Source organism: Leptidea sinapis, chromosome 8 (assembly GCF_905404315.1).
Source record: "Leptidea sinapis chromosome 8, ilLepSina1.1, whole genome shotgun sequence".
NCBI classification, from domain to species: domain Eukaryota; kingdom Metazoa; phylum Arthropoda; class Insecta; order Lepidoptera; family Pieridae; genus Leptidea; species Leptidea sinapis.
The window spans coordinates 14537909-14563798 of record NC_066272.1 but is presented as its reverse complement, the minus strand read 5'-3'; the positions used below and the strand labels follow the sequence as shown (position 1 = coordinate 14563798).

General features: G+C 34.1%; 1 protein-coding gene across 1 annotated transcript in view; it reads left to right on the top strand.

The window, feature by feature from the left end:
* LOC126965693 (beta-1,4-glucuronyltransferase 1) overlaps positions 1-23254 on the top strand; it is a 114784-nt gene extending 91530 nt beyond the window's left edge. The window contains exons 3-7 of the mRNA XM_050809429.1: positions 2609-2768; positions 9377-9682; positions 10774-10906; positions 16588-16721; positions 17494-23254. Of these exons, the coding sequence (XP_050665386.1) occupies positions 2609-2768; positions 9377-9682; positions 10774-10906; positions 16588-16721; positions 17494-17691 (931 nt within the window). The 3' untranslated portion in view covers positions 17692-23254. The remainder of the gene's footprint in view (positions 1-2608; positions 2769-9376; positions 9683-10773; positions 10907-16587; positions 16722-17493) is intronic.
* Positions 23255-25890: the final 2636 nt, after the last annotated feature.

Below are 25890 nucleotides of genomic sequence, written 5' to 3'. Positions count from 1 at the left end.
GCCAACTATTGCCGGTAGGTGGCACCACTGCACAGAATGTTTGCTCTCCAAAACTCGAGATTTAACGAAGTGTTCGTGTTCCTCTAAAACTTACAAATTTAAAATAAAACAAATCTTGGCACAAACAGAGTAAGTTTGAAGTCACAAAATTTGTAATTGTAACAACGCCTACAATTGCACTGTGTTGAATTTATTTATTACTTTCTATAATTTTAAGATCTTCAATTTTGTAAACTGGTTGTTTGCGACTAAGTGTAATTTAAGTGTAAATTTAAATATTAAGTGTACTTGGTGAAACTGTTTGAGGAGACATCCTTATGTCCATATTTCTATTTTCGCTATATCTATTTTATCTTTAAGGATGTATCTGTATTTGTTTCCAAATAAATAAATAAGTAGATCTTATCCTGAAATCCAATTTCTGCCTACAACATTTCCGCTTCCGATTCGTATCACAATCCTTCGAGAACTCTGAAAAGTTCATAGTAAAATGATATTATGACTATATATCCTTTTTTGTACCCCTGATTACGTTTTATTTACATGACGGTTTGAATATTTACCAGTGGGAGGCTCGTTTGCACAGGAAGCCGGCTAGAATATGGGTACCACAACGGCGCCTATTTCTGCCGTTAAGCAGTAATACTGTATTTCGGTCTGAAGGGCGCCGTAGGTAGTGAAATTACTGGGCAAATGAGACTTAACATCTTATGTGTCAAGGTGACGAGCGCAGTTGTAGTGCAGCTTCGAATTTTTTGATTTTTCAAGATGCCTGCGTGCGTGGCACTGCATTGTAATGGGTAGGGCGTATCAATTACCATCAGCTGAACGTCCTGCTCGTCTCGTCCCTTATTTTCATAAAAAGAAAAGTAAGCTAAGCAAACAAATCTCTTTAGGTTCTGGGTTGATATATCTAAAATATGTATTATAGATTATTAGATGGTTCTATGATGCTTAAAACTAATCTTGAAGATGAAAATGCCTCTCGCCACTGCTAGTAATCAGAAAATACAGTTCGATTCAATACGAAGAAAAATCTGCAGAAGATATTTCTAGATAAGTCAGGCTGTAAAGACAAGTTCATAAGGACCGCAGTTAAAGGAAAATATTAAATGGAATTGCATTTTCCAATCCGATTGAAGAGTTTGCAAGGAGAATTTAATATCATAATTCCATTTCGCTGAAAGGTATTCACAACGATGTCATTTAGTAAGGGATCGATTTACTACTCGGTAGCTTAGTTAGTGCGATGTTTGATAGAGGCAAGGCAGCCGTTAATGTCCGCCGTCACGCAACTGTAAATAGCAAACACTCTTAATGATTACAAGAGAAACGTAAGAAACATGCGAAAAATCTTTATATCAATATTCAATGGGTCTGGGTAGCACCAACTAACTTTAGCAATAACAAATATGTACCGGATAAGCAATTCAAAAACACTATTCCAATAAAATAGATATAATATGCACTAAAAAGTATAAAAATAATTGCGTATTTTTATACTATCTAATTAATTACTCTAATTCTAGTTACGATTATTGTTATTTTTGTAATCGGTGTCCTGCCGCTGCGACTCGCTCTCGCCTCTCGCCTCCTCAACTCAAGCACATCTCACCTATAACTATGTATGTAGTTACAAACCTATCGTAACTAGAATTAGATTATTTAATGAGATTGTATAAAAATACCACACGGGAAGCACCAGCTTTCAAATACAAAAAGAATTATCAAAATCGGTTCACCCAGTCGAAAATTTTGAGGTAACAAACATAAAAAAAATACCGACGAATTGAGAACCTCCTCCTTTTTGGAGTCGATTAAAAAACGTGTTGCACCATTTGTCAATTTTTAGATGACGTTATAAATTTAACTGTAAGTGGCCATTTCTCCTGTTTAAATAAAAAAGAGCCAAATAATTTAAACAGTTTTTTATTTTTAATTGATACCCCTCACTTCTGGGATTAAATATACAAAATTAATTTGTACCGAAATTCATGGACGATGCGGGATCTGAGAGTTGAATATGACATACTAAGATTTACGGTCGATGCGTCACTCTGACGTTTGGCTCAGTTGGTAAGAGCACTCGGACGGAATCCGAGAGGCGCGGGTTCGTGCCTCGCACCGTCCATAAATTTTAGTACAAATTAAATTTGTACAGCCAAATAATTTCCTTTCGTTTTTCGCTTCTAAAGAGGACTATCTATATTGTATAATTAGTTTTTTTTATGAAATAGGAGGATAAACGAGCGTACTTGTCACCTGGTGATCACCGCCGCCCACATACTATTGCAACACCAAAGGAATCACAGGAGCGTTGACGGCCTTTGAGGAAGGTGTACGCGCTTTTTTGAAAGTACCCAGGTGGTATCGTCCCCGAAACACCGCACAAGGAAGTTCATTCCCGGCTTTGTAGTACGTGGAAGAAAGACCCTTGAAAACCGCACTGTGGAGGACCGCCACACAACCAGATGGTTGGGATGATAAACTAACTTGTTGCGTGTCGTGCGAAACAAGCGAATTATTTAGCAAGCATTGTATGGTAGTGGTAGCTAATATGTACAAACAGACATATTAATCTTTAACAACATTATATTGATTGTTTCAGATGGATGGCTCCAGTAAGTCTGGCTATTCACGCGCCAGGAGCTGACCTGACTCCCACCGTGAACAGCATCAGATACTTGCGAGACTGCCTCAGCAATGAGCTCGTGAAGCAATATGTCACATTTCACCTCTTCTTCTCCCACAAACACATACCCAGTAAGGTTAGTAGCTTCTTGTTTATTTACATTTTGATTGTATCTGTTCTGCTATTCTTTGACAATAATTATGAGTTTTCTTAACACAAAGTGACATACAAATGGCGAATGTAAGACGTAGCATGTCACGCACATTATTGTGATTAACCTGGCCTGTTTTCATCGGTTGTCTAGCAGCAAGAGGCTCTATTTAGAGCGTAGGTTCTCAAAGTGGGCGATAACGCCCCCTTGTGGGCGTTTGAGACTTTCGGGGGGGCAGTAGAAAACCATGAGAAAATTAGGGGGCATTAAGATGGCGTAGATGGGGCATGGGTAGAATTAAAAATATAGTCTAAAAAGGCAAAAACATACACGAAAATACTATAGAAAAAAACATTTTCTCAAAGTGGGCGGTGAGCAAAATAAGGTTGAGAAACTATGAATTCTAGAGGATTATTGTTAATCTACTAAAAAAATTAAAATTAACTATCATTACGGGTACCTCTTTCAGTATCCATTATTAATTTTTGATGATTTTAATGAACGGTGAAAAACAAAAAAAAATCAAGGCCCATAATAAGTCCCAAGATTACTAGATAAAATAACTATGACTAAAGAAATGCTTATTTTTTTAGCCTTTTCTTTTCATTGCCTCGTAGGTGTGGTATATAGGATGCACCTCTGGAAAAAAGTTTGTATTAGTCTTGGTTGGCTTTAATCCTTCGCTGCACCCAGGAGCTAACACTAGGGTCCTGCGCTACGACCATAAGTCACGATCTATAATACATAGTCTTGCCTGAAATACTAATACAAAAAAAAAATTGCAAATAACATTTATTACTTTTACAGTTTGTCAGTTTAAGTTTATTCGAAGTGGTCTCCATTGGCTGCAATACAGTCCTTTAAACGTTATCAATAGAAGCATCCACTCATTCCATGGGAAAATTCTTCTTTGAGCAGCAATACGGTCATTTTGTTTATTAAAATGTTGCTCAATTGTAAAAAAAATCTCATCCGTAAACAAAATTTTTCTATGACCTCCCATAGCGAACCGCTTCAGTTTTTGTTTCGATATTACCACAAAGAACACTTCACACGTTCTATGATAATATTTAAAATCACAAAACTAGAACGAAATTCAAGTAAGTAGTAAATAGCGCGTGAGTTGAATGCAGTCAGGGCCTGGGGTAAAGACCGGAAGAATTTTCCCCCACTGTGCGCACGCCTCGCCTCTCATGCCTACAGTGTAGTGCTGTGCCGTGCTTGATAGTTATCGTACGTTTGCCGTGTTATCGAGTTATACTGTTAATAAGTTGTATTCCCATGTTATTCTTGAAGTTATTCTTCGGGCGCATTATGAAAAAATGATTAGAGTGAAATTTTAAGATGCGCGCGCATCACTGTAACACAAAACAGGTTGAAGTTGGTTCCTAAAATTTTCTGACGTTTGCGTTATTCGTTATTTTTTTTTTTGGTTTCTTCGTCCATTATTAGGACAGGCCTCAAGGGGTCTCATAAAGGGTTCAAGGCTATACAGCCGTATTCATTATTTAATAATTAATTGTCAAAGCCATCTTTGCAAGATTTTTACAAAATTGTTCTTTCTAAAAACGTCGAATAGCACGGGGAATAAATCATTTGAATGATTTTTGCTTCGTTCTACAAACACACTTTCCATGAGAGTCCGGTTCCGTTCCAAAAACATATTATTTATCGTCAAGCACGGGAAATGGCGAAAAATGTTTTAGATTATGTGTGTTGATGAAAGGCAGAATGAAAATTTGAGAATTAATTATTAGGTTAAAATGGTAAATTCATTGTTTAAATTTATCGACACAGTCATGATAATGGTCATCAATTATAATTAGGTCACAGCACTAACGCATTCCTGAACTCTGCATTCAACTCGCGCGTTATCTGTAGATGAAATTAAAATATTCTTGGTTGACAGCCCTATCGCGTGTTTACGTACCACGCGGCTACACGCGCCTTAGGTATTAATTCAAGGATAGGGCCTAGTTACAATAATGTTAGATTATATTACCGTGCCTAAAGAATTTTTCATATCAAAAATAAAATTGTAACTCCAAGCAGACGAAACTTCGGACAACAAAGCTAATACTGACCTTAGAATTACATTAGGACTCACTAAGCACAAATCAAGAAATATATATATATATATTAATGAAAATAAGGGAGGAGACGAGTAGGACGTTTAATTGATGTAATTGATACGCCCTGCCCATAACAATGCAGTGCCGCTCAGGATTGTTGAAAAACTCAAAAATTCTGAGCGGCACTACAACTGCATTCGTCACTTTGATACATAAGATGTTATCATTTACCTAGTAATTTCACTATCTACGGCGCCCTTCAGAACGAAACACAGTAATGCTTACACATTACTGCTTCACGGCAGAAATAGGCGCCGTTGTGGTACCCATAATCTAGCCGGCATCCTGTCCAAAGGAGCCTCCCATTGGTTCCCCTCCATTCGCAATCTGTGGTATCACTGAGAAAGTCATTTATGTTATAGTAACCTTTACCACACAAATGTTTTTTAACAATTCTTTTGAATAACTTAATACGTTTGTTTTGAAAATTTTCTGGAATCTTGTTGTAAACGCATATACATCGCCCCACAAAAGACTTACTAACTTGATTTACCGAGTAGTAGGCATTATAATTTTATGTTTGCAACTGGTGTTAACATTATGGTTATGTCAGTTTCTATCAAATTTACTTATGTGCATATGAATCAAACCTCAACTGAATAAATGTTTTACATTGCTGATTATTGACAAAGAATATTTTAAACTCCTGGAGTAAATGAAGCAATGAATAGATGTAGCAGTCAAAACTCAAAGCTCATTATGGTGTAATTTGTCGCATGTTCCATATTTCTTAATTTTTATGCGACGTGATTTGTCTATATATATATATAGAACGTCATTGGTATGATCAATATATTGTTAAAATTATTAATTTCTGTTTTATTACTCTGCCTGATTTAATATATTTTAAAAGTGTTTCGTTGTTGGTAAATCAAATAGTGCAATTGTAGTAGTAGGCTCTTTAATAATAAACGTTTATTGTACGATATTACACTGCAATCCATATTTTTATGAAAAAAAAAAAAAAAACCCTCTGAGTTTCTTGCGCCCGTTCTTCTCAGGTCTGAGGCAGTCTATTCTGAATGGGTAGTTTTCGACGTTCAATAAGTGATTTTGAATAAAAATATTTGAATTTGTAGTTAAAATCAACACCGCCAATATAATATTAAACGGAGCATGTAGGACGACACACGCTCCAACATCATGAAATGATCGTTAATTTTTCTCATAAAAAATCTCATCAATGGCTCGGCAACTGATCATTTGAATTTAATGGCTGTTATAGTTTCATTGAACATTTTATTAAATGGGTGACATATATCGTAAATCTGTCTTCCGTAGATTGTTTGTAGCCAATGTACCGTAATAGGGACACAAGTGTTTCATATTTACAAATACCGTCATCTCATGTTATTGAAACTTTTGAAGTTATACTTATTTTGGCTCGTTAGGCCGGTCCTACATTGGAAGCGGAGTCGGTCTGGCCAGCAGGCCCGACCCGTCCAGACCAGACCAGTCCAGACTCGGCGCTTCTACACTGCAGCTAGACAGGAGCGGACGAACCAGTCAGAATCCAGAGTCAGTACTGTGTGAACTCTCGACGAGGAAAGGTGTCGATATTGTCTGGGGTCTGGACTAGACGAAAAACAAACCTGCTTGTTTGTTGTCAGACCAATTCAGAGTTGTTCCCCCTCCCCGGAGCGAGGACTGGCCCCAGTGTAGTTTGTCCCCGGACCGACCCGCTCAGACCGTCTGGTCGGGAGAGTGAGTCGCGAGTGTAAGACGTAGCTTGTCACGTACACTAAAGTATTAAATCTGGCCTGTTTTCATCGGTTGTCTAACAGCAAGAGACTATCTAGACGTAAAAATTATCTAAGGTACCTAATACCTTCAAAATTATGATATTGTTTTTCTTGAGGGTGTACATAAGGTCGCAAACACTTTTTTTATGACAGTTAGGGATGAGCAGGACGAGCAGGACGTTCAGCTGATCGTAACTGATACGCCCTGCCCATTACAATGCAGTGCCCCTCAGAATTCTTGAAAAACCCAATAATTCTGAGGGGCACTACAATTATTGTGCTCGTCACCTTCAGACATCAGATGTTAAATCTCATTTGCCAAGTAATTTCACTCGCTACGGCGCCGTTCAGACCGAAACACAGTAATGCTTACTCATTACTGCTTCACGGCAGAAATAGGCGCCGTTGTGGTATCCATAACCTAGCCGGCATCCTGTGCAAAGGAGTATCCCACTTTTTATATCAGCCATTTTTGTTTGTAGTGTTCACTTGATGATAGTTGATCCTTCCATATCTAGGAGTATCTTGGAGTTTTACACGATTCTTATTACGAACTGTTATTTATTTGAACATAATAATGAAAGAGCGCCTTCGGATTTGTACAACGCATCTGTGCTTCGTTGAATAACATCGATTCATTTAAAATTGTTTACTTCAAATTGGGACGCAGTTTGCTCGAATATGCTTCCCAGTTTTGGAACCCACAATACGATACATATATATATTAGACGAATTGAGAGAATACAAATGAAATTAATGAAATATTTTTGTTTTCGACGAAAACAACATTATAACGTAGATTGGACGGTTACGGTTAACAGTTAATGTTATGATGTCATCTAAAAATTGTTAAATGGTGCAACGCGTTCTTTGCTGAACCGGTACTTTAACATGTTTGTTATTGCTAAAGTAAGCTGGTGCAACTCAGCCCTAGTGTAATGTTCAAGTCCTTTCGTATACTATATTTATTTATTTATTTATTGGTAATCAACAGCGTTACAGTAAACGTTAATAAACAATAATATATAACATAATTCTTAAGGCCATTATAGATTACTCATATTGACAATATTATTTTACAATAGTTTTACAACAAGATATATTACAGAACAACTGCCTCTTGTGTTTCTTATTTACTGTGTGTATGTTTGTGTGTGGGTGTGAAAGGGTATGTGTGTGGTTAGTAGATAACAATATGTATATATTTTAAACAAATGAGTATGGCACTGCTTTAGACTGGTGTAATTTAATAATTTCACGCTTCAATTTATCCTTTTCTAACATGAAGATATCTAGAATATCATAGTTATTATTGTAATTATTTTGAATCCTGCAAATAATCGAGTTTTTATAATAGTTCGTTTTGGTACGTTGTGCAACCAGGAGTTTCGTATAACGTGTTCTATATTGTGGTACATTAAACGATAGGGCACTTAATAATTCAGAACAGTTTGTATTGCCTGACAATAAAGAATGTAGAAACATTACATCTTGTTGGTTTCGGCGGAGTTCCAGTGGGTCTATATTAAAAAATCTACATGCTTCATCGTATGACGTGTAGGGATGATATGCTTTGTAACATAAATATTTTAGGAATTTTTTTTGTACGGTTTCAACTTTTTGTATGTAAGTTGTATAGTGTGGAGACCAGATATTGGATGCATATTCTAGTAGACTTCTAACAAGTGCGAAATATAAAATTTTTATGCATTTCATATTATAAAAAGTTTTACAGGTACGTTTAACAAAGCCCAATTGCTTAAGGGCCTTATCTTTAATTACGTCCATATGATGAGTTAAAGTCATTTTATAATCTAAGTATATTCCCAAATCTCTTACTGTTGTAGCTGATTTTATTAAATGATTATCTATTTTATACTCATATTTATATATTTGTTTTTTACGTGTAAAAGATACGTGCAAGCATTTATCTGCATTTATCGATATTCTATTTAGTTTATAATACTCTGACAAGTTATTTAAGTCTCCCTGTAATCGAACGCAGTCATTAAGGCAACCAACTTTTATGAAATTTTTTTTGTCATCGGCAAATAGTAAATATTTATTTAATATATAAAGCGGCCAAGAGCGAGTCGGACTCGCCGATGCAGAGTTCCGTAACAGCAAGTAACATTTTTTTATTATTTTTGAGTTGATTGAATGAAAGGTAAACTGCGTTTTAAGATTTATGACGTATTAAAAAAAACAATTTTCGGTGGAAGTTTGCATGGTAATGTGCATCATATAATAATATTACTATAAATAATATTTATTTTAGTTTAATCATTCTTTTATATTTGAACTTACACGAAAAAAATTATATTAGAAAGCTCAAGATTGCGCTCAAGCGCTAGATTGTGATTATTTTAAAGCGATGGAAATGATTATACAATATTGTATATTATTATTGAAAAGAGCGCAAAAAATAATGCTGGGAGAGTTTCGTGCGCCGCATCTTCTCTCTCAGAGCGCCATTTGTTTCCGAAGCGGTAGTAGTATCTAGTAGTTATTAGAAATGACATCAAAACGAATTCTAAAGGAATCAATTTTGAGAAAATAAATGCCTTTTATGCCTTTTCAATATCATTTTTGAAGACTTATGAATAGATGGGATTGGATTGGAACACGTATGGGATTGATGAAATAAAAACTAACTAACTAGCTAACTACGGAACCCTAAAAAATGCTTTATAAAATATCGTATGATATTTTTTTTCAGATACCAGATCCTGAATCACTCTTGCAAACGCCATACAACTGTACTGGTAGACCGCCATATGAGAACGTAACGACCACATACATGAAAGAGAAAAACCTCCTGTACCCCGTGAACGTTGCCAGAAACATAGCGAGAGATGCTGCAGTGACTTACTTCATACTTCCATCAGACATAGAGCTGTACCCTAGTCCGAATTTAATACCAAGATTCCTGAATATGATTGCACGGAATTCGAAACCGCTCAGCACCTCAAAGAACCCAAGAGTCTTCCCTATAAGTATATTCGAAGTCGACGCCAAAGTACAAGTAAGTATTTACATATTTATTAAGTCTGGGAAATGTTAGCACACGTTGAGTAAGTTTTGATTGAGAAGTTCCCTCGTGTTCTCATGAAAGTTGAACATTCGCATGAAGGATGTGTAATGGGAAATCAAATTATGTTGACGAATTTTCCTTTTAAGAAATTGTGTCTCTGACGAACTGTTCAGATCTCAAATTATAAATTAGACGTTTTTTTGAGAGGAGGAAAATACATTTACGTATTTAGACCCATATTTCATTGGATGTAAACACTCCCTGCCGACTAAAAATCTCGTCTGAGCCCTAAAAGCATTTACAGCGAAGCCGGGCGGGGGCCTAATAAGCCGAAAGTGTAGCGCACAGACGGGGGCCTCTCGGAAGGAGACTCTAACCTCCGACCGACTGCTCACTAGGCTGGATGGAGTACCAGTCTTAGATCATTTATACGCCTAGATATACTATGACAGCTGTGAAAACGTCGAAAAAATTATGTTTAGAACTAACGTGAGCAATTCACGCGCACTTACACAAAGTGTCATACAAATCTCGAGTGTAAGACGTAGTGTTGGAAGGCTCCCCACAAGATGGACTGACGATCTATTCAAGATCGCCGGAATATGTTGGATGAGGGCAGCGCAACCTTTAACCTTTATAAATTGTTTTGTTCCCTTAAGCTTTAGGAAGAAATCACTATGAAATTGTCAAATCAAAACAACTTGTAAAATTTCAAAACATGTAATTCAAAATAATTTTAATATTGATTTTCCTTTATTCATTAATTAGTGCGATCATTGCGCTTGATGCTTGCCCCTCTGTGGGGCGTTGGGAAACGCTGATCTAGACGTATAACTTATCTAAGATATACTTCTACTACTGGAAACCCAAGCGCTGGCAGCTATCACTGTCAACGGATAAGCCTAGCGGAAATGCTGCCAGTATTCTTGGTACGCTTCCACGTAATGATAGTTTTGATTTTATGTAGTCATAGTATTGTAAATATAGTTATAAGATATGTTCTGTTTGAATAAACTGTCAGATTTCCCTACGAGATGACTACAAAAAAAGACATTATATGTTCATTTGTTGTTAATTTGTAGGTGCCATCGACAAAGACAGAGTTACGCGCAATGCTAGCGAACAAGACAGCCATACCGTTCCACAAGTTCGTGTGCCCCAACTGCCACAACATTCCGCAGGGGCAACAATGGATGAATGCAGTTGAAACCAATCGTGAGTTGTCTTACATTTTATATTCGTTTGCGTGTTCGCTAATTACGTTTTAGCGCTAACCGCGGAAGCGACGTGACTAAACTGAGAACGGTCAACACTGATTCAGTTAGTGATAAAGTTATACCAACTTCTATACCTTAAGATGTTTGTGTATGCTTACTTTAATGGAATTTGTTGGATGCGATCACCAATTATACAGTCACAATACTAATACAATCTTTGTGCTGCAGAAGGAAGAACCTAGGTCCTAAAGATTCATTAAGAGAAAAATTTAAAGAAATAAACATTTTGACTGTTGCTTATCAATATATTCTTGATAATGTTCTGTGACAATCATAATGTTAACACGAGGAACAAACATAAACTTGTTATGCCTACTATTTGGTTAATTCGAGTTCGTAAGTCTTTTATTGGGCGATGATACTTCTACAATATGATCCCAGAAAATGTACAAAACAAATGTGTTACGAAGTTTAAAATTGTTAGAAAACGTTTCTGTGGGAAAGGTTACTATAACATAAACGATTTTCTTAATAATACCACAGACTGGGAATGAAGCGAACACCCTCAGGCTCTTTAATTGTAAATGTTTATTGTACGGTATTACATTGTAATCCATATTTAAAAAAAAGCCCGCTGAGTTTGTTGCGCCCGTTCTTCTCAGGTCTGAGGCAGTCTATTTTGAATGGGTGGTAGTTTTTGACGTAAAATAAGTGTTTTTAAATCCTATTTTGAAAAAACATTTGAATTTGAATTATGACAGTAATCATGACCATCATATTCAAGTTCATAATTTGTTATGTTTTTAAAGTTTCTTTTTTTAAATTTGAAAACAAAATTTTATGAACGATGCAGCACTCGACCCCGCGATCTCTCGCGTTCCGTGCGGGCGCTCTTACCAACTGAGCCAACCGTTTGAGTGACGTATCGTTTATAAAATCTAAAGGTTGATGCATACAATATTATTGCTATGTATATAAATATAAATTATCCTGATTTACATGTATATGAAGTAACACCGAACCACGCAAACGAAATTGCGAGTTAAATGTTGTGGTAGATATATTAATATCCATCGGTCTATATCAAAACGAATTTTTTATCAATAAATATTAATCAATACTCACATACTCAAATTCGCGGTCGGCTAAACAAATATTCATAACTAGCTGACCCGGCAAACGTTGTTTTGCCATATAAAGTATAATTCACGCGATAGTTTTATAAGTAATAAAATATTGCCTATATTATAGCCTGTACATCATTTTGTTCTATTGTCAATAGTTTTTGCAGCGCACGCAAAAATAGGTTTTCGATTTTACACCTTGTGCTTCAAAATAGCAATTTTATTACGGATCTCTAATTTTGAAAAAAAACATAGCCTGTAGCCTTCCTCGATAAATGGACTACCCAACACTGAAAGAATCATTCAAATCGGACCAGTAGTACCAGAGATTAGCGCGTTCAAACAAACAAACAAACACTGCAGCTTTATAATATTAGTATAGATTTAGGTCAGCTATCAACAGTGTTGAGTGGGCGTGAACATCAAACTTACATAATGCATGAATCTATACCTGTCTGAAACATAGAGTATTTAACCAGAAGGAGATGATTTAACGTGTCCATGATTTGCGGAACAAATATACTTTTTACTTTCTTTGGTTCGCACATTATTTAGTCATCAAGGACTTCGCATACCAAAGAGATTTTTTTTTATTTAATAATGCAAATAATAGTTTAAAAAAAAACTAAAAAAACACGCTTTTATAAATAAACCAAACTGAAAAGTAGGAAATATTTTCATTAAAAAGCGCGTTTTTTTTAACTTCTAATATTAATTTTAACTTAACGGAATTTTGAAAATTACACATAATTTCTTTATGAATTGCAATTTATAATTATTATTTAAATAATCTACTATTGTAACATTAAATTGTTTAATATAAGATTTCGCGTTGTATAAAACATCCCCGATGCCCTACAGAATCTGTTTGACTGTGGTATGCAAACTAATATCAAATAAAATAAAAATATTATATAATTATATTTATATTCATAACTAGCTGATACCCGCGACTTTGTCTGCGGTCAGACTCAGCACGTAGTGCTTAAAAAATTGTTTTTTTATTTTTTAGATAAGGGCCAAGTGTCTAAGGAATAAATATGCACAAATGAAAACCCCTATCATTTTATTTATATAATATAGATTAATTATGACATAAGTCCGCAAATATACAAATATGTTCATGAACCATCCTCAAGGAGACAATATTCAATACTTAAGGTAACGTTATCTATTACCTTTTTCACAATTAAGTAGGTCTTCAAAAATGTCCGAGCGAGATTATTCTCATATGATTGTTTCAACTTTGTTTCATATTTATTTTTGCAACCTATATCAAAAGTACATAGTTTATACACTATATGTACTAAGCATCTAGCTACACAAATCATTTGAGTTGCTGCCAAACTGTGTCAAATCTTATTTTTATTTAAATAAAAATTATTTAATTTAATAAGTCTGTCAACAGATTTTACGCTATGACTAGAGTGTAAACCCAGGCAAACTCAACATGTACAAAGTCAGAGTTTTATTTAAGCAATTTAATCTTACAATAGTAGATTATTTAGATAATAATCATAAATTGCAATTCATAAAGAAATTATGTATAGTTTTCAAAATTACGTTAAGTTAAAATTAATAGTAGTTATAAAAAACGCCCTTTTTACTGATAGTCTAACGAAAAAATAGAAAATATTTCCTACCTTTCAGTTTTATTTATAAATTTTTTTTAGTTTTTTTTAAACTATTATTTGATATTAGATATATCGGTTAAACATAATGATTGAAATTTAAAATTAACATCAATTCCTGTCTTATAGACGTTGGATGAAAATTATATAAATAATGAAAATCTTATTTTGCAAAATGGAATAATTTCATCAAATTAATGTATTGTCATCGGTCGTCGACAAATATACGAAGTTTGAACGCAATCTGGCCGTTTAAAGTGGGTAGAATTCGTGCCCTATATAAATAAAATTATGTTATTGCAAGCCTAAATCCATGTAATACCTTCCGCATTTCTTCGTAAGTAGTGTAGTAAAATCGCACTCAAACTACGTAAAAAGTACCGTTGGTGATTCACCAAATCAGTTCATTATGTGACGTAGGACAGTCTGGCCTCGGCTCTTAAACAATCGGTTCCGTTGTGCTGTCTAATTGTTCAGCAACAGCAATTAATCTCGGCAGCGTCGGTTATAGTGAGCTATTTAGCCGTAAATAGTATGCGGCTTGCGTATGGGGCATGCTAATTGTGTAATACAGTTCAATGACCGCACTCACCGTCTGTTCTCAGCCTATCTCAGACCTATTTGCAAAATCGCAAGCGTCAAATATAAATAGGTTTTTTTTTTTAATGAAAACAAGGGACGAGACGAGCAGGACGTTCAGCTGATGGTAATTGATACGACGTACGTAATTGAAACGGGTAGGGCACCCGTTACAATGCAGTGGCGCTCATGAGACTTAACATCTTATGTCTCAAGGTGACGAGCGCAGTTGTAGTGCCGACCAGTATTTTTGGAGTATTTTAAGAATCCTTAGCGGCACTGCATTGTAATGGTCAGGGTGTATCAATTTCCTTCAGCTGAACGTCCTGCTCGTCCCTTATTTTCATAAAAAAAATGATTATGGACGATCGTGTGGATGCTTACACGATTATCAACGATTAACTAGCCGATGACAGACGATCATACAATTAACGATCATCGCCGATAGTGGAAATGCGGCTTATGATTGATGACTTCACAGCAACCAAGAATGCATCAATGCAGAATGGCGTTAAATCAATGTCATTCATATTGTAAATTATTTGTAATGTTGTATAATAATGTTCTGTATTCTCATCGGTCGCCTTGCGTGAGAGTCAATCATGTGAGAAGATTTCACGTTGAACTTCATTTTATGGTTATATTATCCATCAAGCGCGTAGGTCTTCAGATGATATTGAATAATAACTGATTAATAAAAAAAACGTGTGTGCTTATGACAGAAGTGATAACTTATCCTAATCGAAGTTGAACTTTTTAGTATTGAAATTGTTTAACTTAAGAAAGGTTTAGGTTATTACTTCAATTTTATGTATATTAATACGATAACGTATGGAAAGGTTATTTATTAATAAAATCTTTTATTGATTCTAAAATATATTTTATTCTCAGTTACAATTCTTGAATATGTACATTAGAATTTTGTGTATTTACATTATTTGTATCATTATTTAATCATATAAAAGTAACAATTAGAGTGAGAGAGGAGGACCTGCCTACCGCTGCCGTATGCGTGAGAGAAAGGGAAGCCAGACAGACTGGCGCCGTAACGCGTTACGTTACGATGCGGTTTACTCTCCCATAAGAAGTTATAACTTCAAATAGTATCATATAATCTATACCCCAATGATTCTAGATTTATTCCACTTGTTCTGAAATGTCAACACATCGCTCGACGAACGCTGATTGTTCTCTGAGTATGATCTGTGTGCCCCCCGCGCGATTTCCTCCAATGAGACCCAGTTTTTGACTTATTTGAACATAATCAAAAAGATTAAACGTACCAAATTGTACGTTTAAAGTTGGTTTTGATTTCGGTCTCTTTCTATACTATAATAGATTAGGGTTTCGTCAAATTTTTGGCAAACAAAAGCTGAGCCAGTTCAGTTTGCACTTTCACTCTTATGGTTATAGTCTTTGTAAATTCGCCGCCCGACATTCTAGATTATAATATTCATATTACTTATTATTAACTGTATCTATGTATGTATTTGTCTCTTATTTTTCACTTACACTGCGTTGAAAAGACATTTGTCGACTCAGGACAAGCGTTTTATCACGAAACTCAAACTTATAATATGAGTGTTATGATTTGAATTCATTCAATTCAAGAATGTACTGAAGGTGCCGTGCAATAGGTTTGCTAGAGTTAAGTGCTCCTTCATAGGTCTTGGTATTCAATTATACAATAAAATACCAGACTATACTAGAACTTACTGAGCACAATTTCAAGAAATATGTTAAACCTTCTTTGACAATGAAGGCCTGCTATAGTTTAGTATATTATATAGAATATTCTGCGCAGTCCACCTAAAGTACTAATAAAAATAATAATAATATTGCATTTATTCAGATCTTAACTAACATAGACAACTAACAATACTCTAAAACAAACATAAAACGTCAGAAACAAAAACATAAAGTATTTGTATTTTTTTTGTGTATCTGTTTGCGGCAAAGGCCTCCTCCAACCGTTTCCATTCGTGTCTTTCTTGAGCCACTCTGTTCCACGTTACTCCTGCCACTTCCCTGATATCGTCGTCCCATCTTTTCTGGGGTTTACCTCTTTTCCTTTTTCCCTTCCCTGGGATACATAAAGGACTATTACATTGTATTAAATAAGCTTAGTTGTGTTATGATTTTAAAGATGGGCTGGGAGTTTCTTATTATTTCTTCTTCCCATGTCAAGGCACAAGACACTTTACGTACTGATGTATCTTCAAGACGTTTACCAAGTGTTGTTGCAATATGTTATGTTACTGTCATTTATCGTTTATAAATAAATTAATATTTGTAATACGATCTGTAGCATTACTAAGACTAATGGTAACTTAAATTGTTTCCAGAAATGGACGTATTTCACGTTGGCAAGCGACGGGGCAAGTTCGTACACTGGGAACCAATATTCATAGGAACACATCAAGACCCCTACTACGATGAACGTCTCAGTTGGCAGGGGAAGAAGGATAAAATGACGCAGGTGAGATTTTATTTCAACGAATGTCAACTTTAATAATTTGCAGAAGATTTATGTACAGGGTTATTGGTAATTCGACTTATTCCCGCTAGGTGGTGATAGCATTATGTAAAATTGAACCATTTTTGAGTTATATCAGGTTTATAGGTTTTTTCAAAATTATAAAACATTAATATTTTATTTAAAAAAGCATCAATTTAAAACTTAATTTTCTTCTTATTTATCAAAACGATTAAACACTGGCTATTTATCAATATTAAAACAACAATTTTTGGTCCGAATTTAAAAATGCGAGACGAAAAACGTTATTATTTAAATTTTTTTTTGAGATTTTTTTTTCACAAAAACGCATTAGTAACAAAAAGAAATCGTTATGAAATTTGGATTGCAAACTATTTTAAAAACATGACCGTTTTCATAGCTCTCTAACAATGCATAACAACTACTATATAATGACTAGCCGAAAGATATATTTGAGGAAAAATCTTATACAAATTTTTAAAGCCAAATTAAAAAAGCACTGTTCAAACACAACAGATAGTATGTTACCTACCTTAGAACATGTTTTAAATTTATTATTGTTTAAAGTCACCATAACTATAAAATTTATGTTTTTTTTTGTATTTATTTAGAATCATTGTTCTCATGTAAGTGACGTTGTTCTACTAACTAAATAAGTGATTTCATATCCTTTATTGAATTAAAATATTCGAAATTGAATATGAATCGATTTCTCCATTATGTCTAATAATGTAATTTGTTTTATTATTTTCAGGGGTACATTCTCTGCGTCAAGGACTATGACTTCATGATATTGAACAACGCCTTCTTAATCCACAAACCAGGTATTAAGCATTACGTGAAGAACGCCAAGCGTGACGCGATAGCTGGCCGTCAGTCTACCTTCGTGAAGAACGTCATCATGCCGGAGCTGAAGAAACTCTTCGGAACCAGAAATGGTTGCGCGCTGTGACAAAATACTATGGACTTTATGCACAAATGGTAACGAATTGGATACACCAATGCAATCACAAATCTCGAAACGAACCTTATTTTAATCGTCATTTTTTTTAATGAAAGCCTGTTACGGGTTAAATGTCACATAATATTTACTATACATTGTAGACTTACAAGATACTAGCGTAAAGACGAACTGACAGCCCACTAATTGGTCAATGTGAGCTAGTTTAATATTAAAAATACTATAGAGCATTATTCCAAGCTGACTAATTACGACTTGGTCAAAATTGGTTATTGTAGTCTGTTAGAGATGTTATTCTATCTCACACGTGTTGTTTGTCTATAATCTATACGCTATTATATTGTATTTATGTGATATGATAAGAGTGACACTGAATCACAAAGCAATCCAAGGCGTAAAGGTGCTGATAGACTTGACCAATCGCTTGCTATAAGCATTCTAGCGAACAGAAATTGACTGGAGTGAGTACCTATTCTAGTTAACATTCTATCGAAACGACGGTAAATATGCTTCGAGAATGCTTATTGAGAGTCAAAAACTACCACCAATTCGAAAATAAATGCCTTCTGAGGTATTTCTCTCGCAAGAAACTCACCGGGTTGTTTTTAAATAAAATATTTGTCACAATATAATTCTCAAAACAATATAATGCTCCATTCCCAATCCCCAATCTGTGTTATCGTATAGAAATTCATTTGTGTTATTAACCTTAACCACGTTAAACATATTTTATTAATTTATTAGAATTATGTAACACATTTATTTTCGTTATTCAGTTCGACGGATATAAAAACGGCGAATGCTCGAGAAATTCTGGTTCAAGTAACTGCACAAGTCTCCCAGCACCCTAATGTATTATGGGCCGTATCACATCGCTTTGTAGACCTCAAGTGCAATGATCGGCACTTAGGATTTTTACTCACCGACCTAAAAGGACGGCAATGCTTTTGTTACTCCTCTTGTTATGCCCTACGTGAATAAAAAAAAACTTTCAAACTGCAACACATCAATTCAAGTACAGCCTAGCGGTAGTAGTGAAAGAATCGCATAAAAACCTTAACTGAAATTTTAGAACTATTTCTATACAAGGTTTTAAACAAGTATACCTAGAATTATAAAAACAGAAAAAGCAGAAATGTATTCGCCGCAACAGCTGACAGTAATAGAAACGTTACAAGTGACATTAACCCTTATTACATAGGAACTGTACATTACAATGCTGGCTATAACGTTTACAAGAAACTTTGAAAAAAAGTGTGTGCATACTTATGTAGAAGAACAAGAAGTTATACTTCTTTGACGTAGCAAAGCAAAAATCATTTAAATTATTCCTTGTGCTATTCTACGTTTGTAGAACGAACAGTATTGTAAAAATCTTGCAACGATGGCTTTGACAAGTAATTATTAAATCACGAATACGGCTGTACGGGCTTGAACCCTTTGCCTATCCTAATAATGGACGAAGAAACCAAAAAAAAAACAACGTCAGATAATTTTAGGACTCAACTTCACCCTATTACTTTTGTGTTACAGTGATGCGCGCGCATCTTAAAATATCACTCTCATATTTTTTTTTTCATAACGCGCCTAAAGAAGTATAACTTCAAAAAATTTTCTGCAACTACAATACTTTCTTGCTAAAATGCAAATTCAGCTATAGGGAGCTCTACGGAACCCTTCCGTATTCGGAGGTTGTCTGGTTACACCCGGTATATACACCACTATTTTTTAATCACCAAGAAAAGTTACGTAGAATAGTCAACATATCGAAAATATGCAGTCAAATAGTTTTGCACTGGCAAATAAGAATTATTTAATCCTGTCCAAATTATGGACATGATCCTAATGAAAGCGTATTAATGTTTTGTACTGATGGCGCAGAGGGGCAGCGCGGGACGGGGACGTAGTGATTTATAAATTTAATTGTGAATTGTATGGAAATTGTCAATGATTTTCTATATTCGTGGTATAATTTTAGACACTCTTTTTCTTATACGTGTTCGGTAATTGTAATAAATCAGTTTTTTCTTGGTTATTTTAAAATAATGGCGTATAGTATAAGTAATTGAAATATTAAGATTGATTGGAATACAATTGACGAATCATGGTAGATTTATCCTTGAATATATTTGTAATATATACGAATAGGTTAATTTGTAATAACGCGCACATATAACGTACTGTCATTGGTGTATATTTAAGCGTATCAATTATTACAGGGTGCAAAAATCCGCTTGCCTTTTGATATATGACTTTATATGCGGTGTATATTGCAAACGATACATATCATATTATTTCAATATTATTAAATAAGTGTCCATTTAGACGAGTCTTGGATCGAATTAGTTTGCGTTGACGAGTGAATTTAAAACATTTTTGACGGCGATTTTTGGAAGTAAAGTCGCGGTTATGATAATTTTAGTATTCTTATTAGTTCTGCATAACAATTAGGTATTATGATCATATTTAATCATTGATATATCGACGGACCCCATGCATAAAGCGACATGTCGAAACACATGTTATCAAGCGAACTAAAGATATTGAAGGTTACTAAAATTCTATTATTTTTAACATTATTGTTTGATATATTAAAGTGTTTTGTGTGACATGTGTATTAATCCGATGCAAAATAAACGAGTAAGGGAACGTATTTATGAAAAATTTTGGGACAGTGGACAAACTATACAGCAGGGGTGCTCAAACGGAAGATTGCGAACGACAGGTCGATCGCGAGTGCTTTTTGAGACGATCTCGAGAAAAAAATCCGATATAGAACTATTCACAGATTTTGTTTTAGGTTACTAAAATCGATAATTTCCATACGTTCTTATGAAAAGTATGCTTAGGACATGCAGTGTCATTCAGATTCAACATCCAAAGTCACTTTAGTTAAGTTTAGAACTCTAGACACTAGAACGCGTTTGTTGTATAAGAACCAATAAACTCGCAATTTTGAATAATTATGAGTTTTTTCATTGATATTTTAGAGCAGCAAAACTAATATCTATGTCATCGTGACACTCTACATAGACGACAATCCTTCATCACACATACTTGATGCCTCTCAGAGTTGATCAATCGTAGTCTAACAATTTTGAGGTAGATCGCGAGCAGTTCAAGCTTGAGCACCCCTGCTTTACAGTAATTGAAGCGATAACAAATTTTGCAAAAACGACATGTTGCTTTATACGTAGAGACCGTCAGCTTATGCCATATACGCTGTTGTTATTCTTTATAACTGTGAGAGTTGTTACATTGAACTGTGAGTTTCAATTTAACAATTTCAATGTGAAATATTAATTTTAAAATAAGACATTTTAACATAGTGTTCTAATAGAACACACATATGTAGGGTACATATCTAGTTGTCTTTTAAATATGAATTCGCTAGTTTTTGAGTCATTTCATTTATAATATATATTTTTGCTGTGTATTGTATATAAATATAATTGTATTTATATATTAAACTATTGGTTTGTTTAGTAAAGGAGATACTTGACCGTTTTTAAGAGCTCCTTTACTTTCCAATTATTTTAAGTTATGCTTGAGCTGTGTAGCTGTTTCAATATTATTTAGTTTGTAATTTATAAAAAAAAATATTTTTGGTATTTTACACATCACGCATAAAGCCATCCACTTGTATTGTAGATAAATTATTATAATTTATTGCATCAATATTATTTAAACTCATTAGTACTGTGTTATTAACAGGTTTTATTACGTATGAGTGACTACATAACCATAAGATATAATTAACCGTAATATAAGTGGGCCAGAAAAAACCCCTCCATTTTAAAGTTTTTGAAACAGAATTAATTATTCATTGTGTAGAATGATCAAACGCCTGAGAATAAGTTTTTTGGACGAATTGTAAAACGAAAATTCCAAAAAATATATACAATAATCAATTACATTAAAATATTCTTAGAATTTAAAAAATAAGTCACTATTTTGCTTAGAAATGTAACCATTAAGGATGAGTCCGTTTATATGCCTATTTTATAATAAGTGAGCTACGATTTGGTATAAATTCGAAATCGTAATATAATTTAGTATAAGTTATGTGTAATTAAAAATGGGCCTTAGGGCACTGGTTATAGTGTTTAAACTCACCACGTCCGATAGATTTTAAGTTAATTGTAATTAAGCTTTTAATATTTAGATTTGTTTATGAATCCTTTACATGAGATTTCTTCATTATATTTTTTTAAGTGTTTAAACTTATAAATTTACTTTTAATAGTATAATACTCCTCAAATGATTTCTAATTTATTGAATAATATCGTAAAAATGTTTTTTATAATAGAAACAAACATCGACAGTTGCGTGTTTAAGAATATGTCACAACCTTACTAAAATTCTCGATACTACTTTCGCGCAGTAGAGTAAATTTCGGTCATTCACCTTGTGTGTAAGATAGGTCTAGTTATCATTCGCTCGGGTGATCCACTGATGGTAAACATCAGTATTGTAGGGTTTAAAAAAATATAAAAGGTTTGATTTTAATGGGCTGAATGTAGAGATTACAAACTTACAAATGTACTTTTAATAATAGAATACTCGTCAAGTGATTGCTTCTGTTTTTAAATAATATGTTATTTTTTTAAGCTATTGCATAGCCTCTATCGCGGGCCTTGAGCGTGGAGACCGAATCCAGAAATTCCGTAACGAAAATAACCTAACGCATACTTACTAGATCTATATAGATATTTCTATGTCTTTTTGTGCAGAAGGTCTCAGGTTCGAGCCTGGGGTACGTCTTGATTTTTTTTAATTTCTTTTTTTATCACGTATTTAATTTTTATTATTATGACAAGCATTTTTATTTAATTTCACCTGTCCCGTTATCTGTCTGTAATCAAATCTTGCCAGTTAAATTTTACTCACTTCCCGTTTGCTTTTTTTTAAATTAATTTAATAAAAAAAATACTGCATAAATAAAATAAATAAATAATTATAATTGCATAAGTTGATAAAAAATGCTATGCAATAGCTTTACCGCGGCAGTCCCCGAGTACCACACTTCTTTTTTTGTAATAGAATCGAAAATATGTCTGTTAAAATTACGCGAATTATTGTGGCGCGAATAATAATAGACAATAACTTCCAAAAATTCTCGATACTGCTACGCAGCAGAGCAAATTTCGGTCATTCACCTTAGCGTCTATGAAAGGCCTAGATTATATTTGACTGGTGTGCTTTTAGGATTGTTAAAAATATTTAAAAAATTGGCTTAATGTAAAGGATAGAAAATATTTACCAAACTAGGAATTGTAAAACTAGTAACACATTCTGGAGCTTTATATAATAAGATGTATATATAAGTAGTTATGCTTTTAGTTAATAAATGGGTTTGGTTATGGTATGCATGTGGTGAGTTTTCACTAGTATTAGGCCGAGTGCCTCGTTAGTTAAGAGCGAAAACTATATTCAGTCTTGCAATGTGATCATTACAAATGTATTTAGCGATGTATTAGATTTTTTAAACATGAATAGAAATTTTCATAAAATCTACAGGTAATTGTAATCTGAATAAAAAAATTTAATTATACTACGGTTTTTATTTATAAATCCTCGTTTAATATCAATTTTAGTATAATTAGACTCACAAATAAAATCTGTAAACAAAATTTTATGAACAATGCGGGACTCGAACCCGCGACCTCTCGCGTTCCGTGCGAGAATGTTTGTTTTCAAATTTTATTTGTAATGAATTATTAGTAATAACTGTGTAATCCCAGAAGTGAGGGTTATCACTTTAAAACATTACAATTTGTTTAGATTTGCGTTTTAGTTTTGCGACATCTCAAGTCAATTTCCTAATATGCAAATATTGGGGTTGTACAGGTTATCAACTGTAAAGTAGATCCTGTAGTCATCTACAGGTTGTGGCTTCATAGCCACAACCTGAGAGTTGAACAAAGCAAACAATATTTTATCAACGGCATGTCACTCGAACGATTGACAAAAAAGAACAAAAAGAAAAGGAAAAATGTTTAGGTACATGGAACGTATTAGTACAAGTAAATATAAAAGACTTAAAATATTTTATAAAGAGAAATTTGTAATAATTTATTTTGAAAAGAGCATCCTCAGAGTTTCTTGCTTGTACTTCAAATTCAAATATTTTTATTCAAAATAGGATGTGAAATCACTAATTGAAAGTCAAAAAAAAACTACCACCCATTCCATAGTGAATGCCTCAGGCCTGTAAAGAATGGGCGCAACAAACTCAGCGGGCTTTTTTTGTTCTTCAAAAATATGTTTTACAATTAAAGTAACATTTACAAAGTAATATTGTACAATTAAACTTATTATTTAATAGCCTGAGGGCGGTCGCTCCATTCCCAATCTGTGGTATCATTAAGAAAGTCATTTATGTTATAGTAACCTTTACCACACAAACGTTTTTTAACAATTCTTTTGAATAACGTAACACCTTTGTTTTGAACATTTTCTGGGATCTTGTTGTAAAAGCATATACATCGCCCCACAAAAGACTTACTAACTCGACTAAGCCGAGTAGTAGGCATCATCAGTTTATGTCTGTTCCTGGTGTTAACATTATGGTTATGACAGTTTCTGGCAAATTCACTTATGTGCCTATGAACATACATTACATTATCAAGAATATATTGAGAAGCAACAGTCAAGATGTTAATTTCTTTGAATTTTGCTCGCAATGATTCTCTAGGACCTAGGTTATAAATAGCGCGCATAGCCCTCTTCTGCAGCACAAATATTGTATTAATATCAGCAGCGTTGCTCCATAGCAATATACCATAGGACATAATACTATGGAAATAACTAAAGTATACTAGTCGCGCCGTATCTTTTTTAAGTTAATTGCCTAATTTTATTAACCGCGTATGCTGCAGAACTAAGTCTGTTCGCCAATCCTTCAATATGGGGGCCCCATTGTAATTTGGAATCTAGAGTTATGCCAAGAAATATAGCAGATTCAACAAAACATTTGCATTTACATTTTTGACATGTGGTACGGTAAATTTAATGAATTTAGTTTTCTTGCTATTTAACAATAGGTTATGTACACGACACACGACAGTACACGATGTCAGATAAAATATCGTTCACTTCGTCATACATAGCTTGGTTTCTTTTCACTTTGAAAATCAGTGAAGTGTCGTCCGCAAACAATACTACCTTATGTTTTTTCTCTATAAGATTAGGAAGATCATTTATATAGATAAGGAAGAGGAACGGTCCAAGAATAGACCCTTGTGGTACCCCCATACTGAGAGGAGTCCCAGGAGATCTCCTGCCATTCACGTCGACCCTCTGAATTCTATTGTTTAGATATGAAGTCAGAAGATCGAGCGAAGTTCCTTTTATGCCATAGTGGTATAGCTTCCTGACCAGCGTTGAATGTTGAACACAATCAAAAGCCTTAGATAAATCACAGAAGATGCCAAGTGCATTCTGCGATTCCTCCCAGGCATCAAAAATATTCTTGATCAGCTCAAAACCTGCATCCGTTGTTGAACGTCCCCTAGTAAAGCCAAATTGTTTCAAATGAAGTAACTTATGAGAGTTAAAGTAAGTAAGCATTTGGCTTAAAATTATTTTTTCAAAAATTTTACTAAGGGTCGGCAAAACCGACACAGGACGATAGTTGTTCGGGTCAGAAGAGCATCCCGACTTAAATATTGGTGTAATTTTACTATGTTTCAGAAGGTCAGGAAACACGCCACGATTAATACAATTATTAAACACTATTGAAAGATATGGTGCTATGACATCAATTATTGAACTTACTATTTTAACAGAAATGCCCCATATATCAGCAGTTTTTTTCATGTCTAGAGATTTAAAAGTTTTAATTATTTCTCCAGGGCTAACAAAACTAAAATTGAAACTTTGTTGACATCCTATAACATTTTCCAGAAGAAGTGACTCAGCAACACTGGTGGAGGAGACAAGAGTGTTTGTGATAGAAACTGGAATCTCAGAAAAAAAATCTCAAAAGCAGTAGCAACTTCCTGCTGAGATTGAATTATTGTATTGTTTATTGATATATATATATATATTTATATTCAATGTTGCGGTCTTTCAATCTTCCAGATTCCCAATACAATAACATTCCAAGTCATCTTTATTTTATTTGGTGTATTTTTAATTATTTGTCTGATATACATAGACTTTGCAATTGAACAAACACTTTTAAAT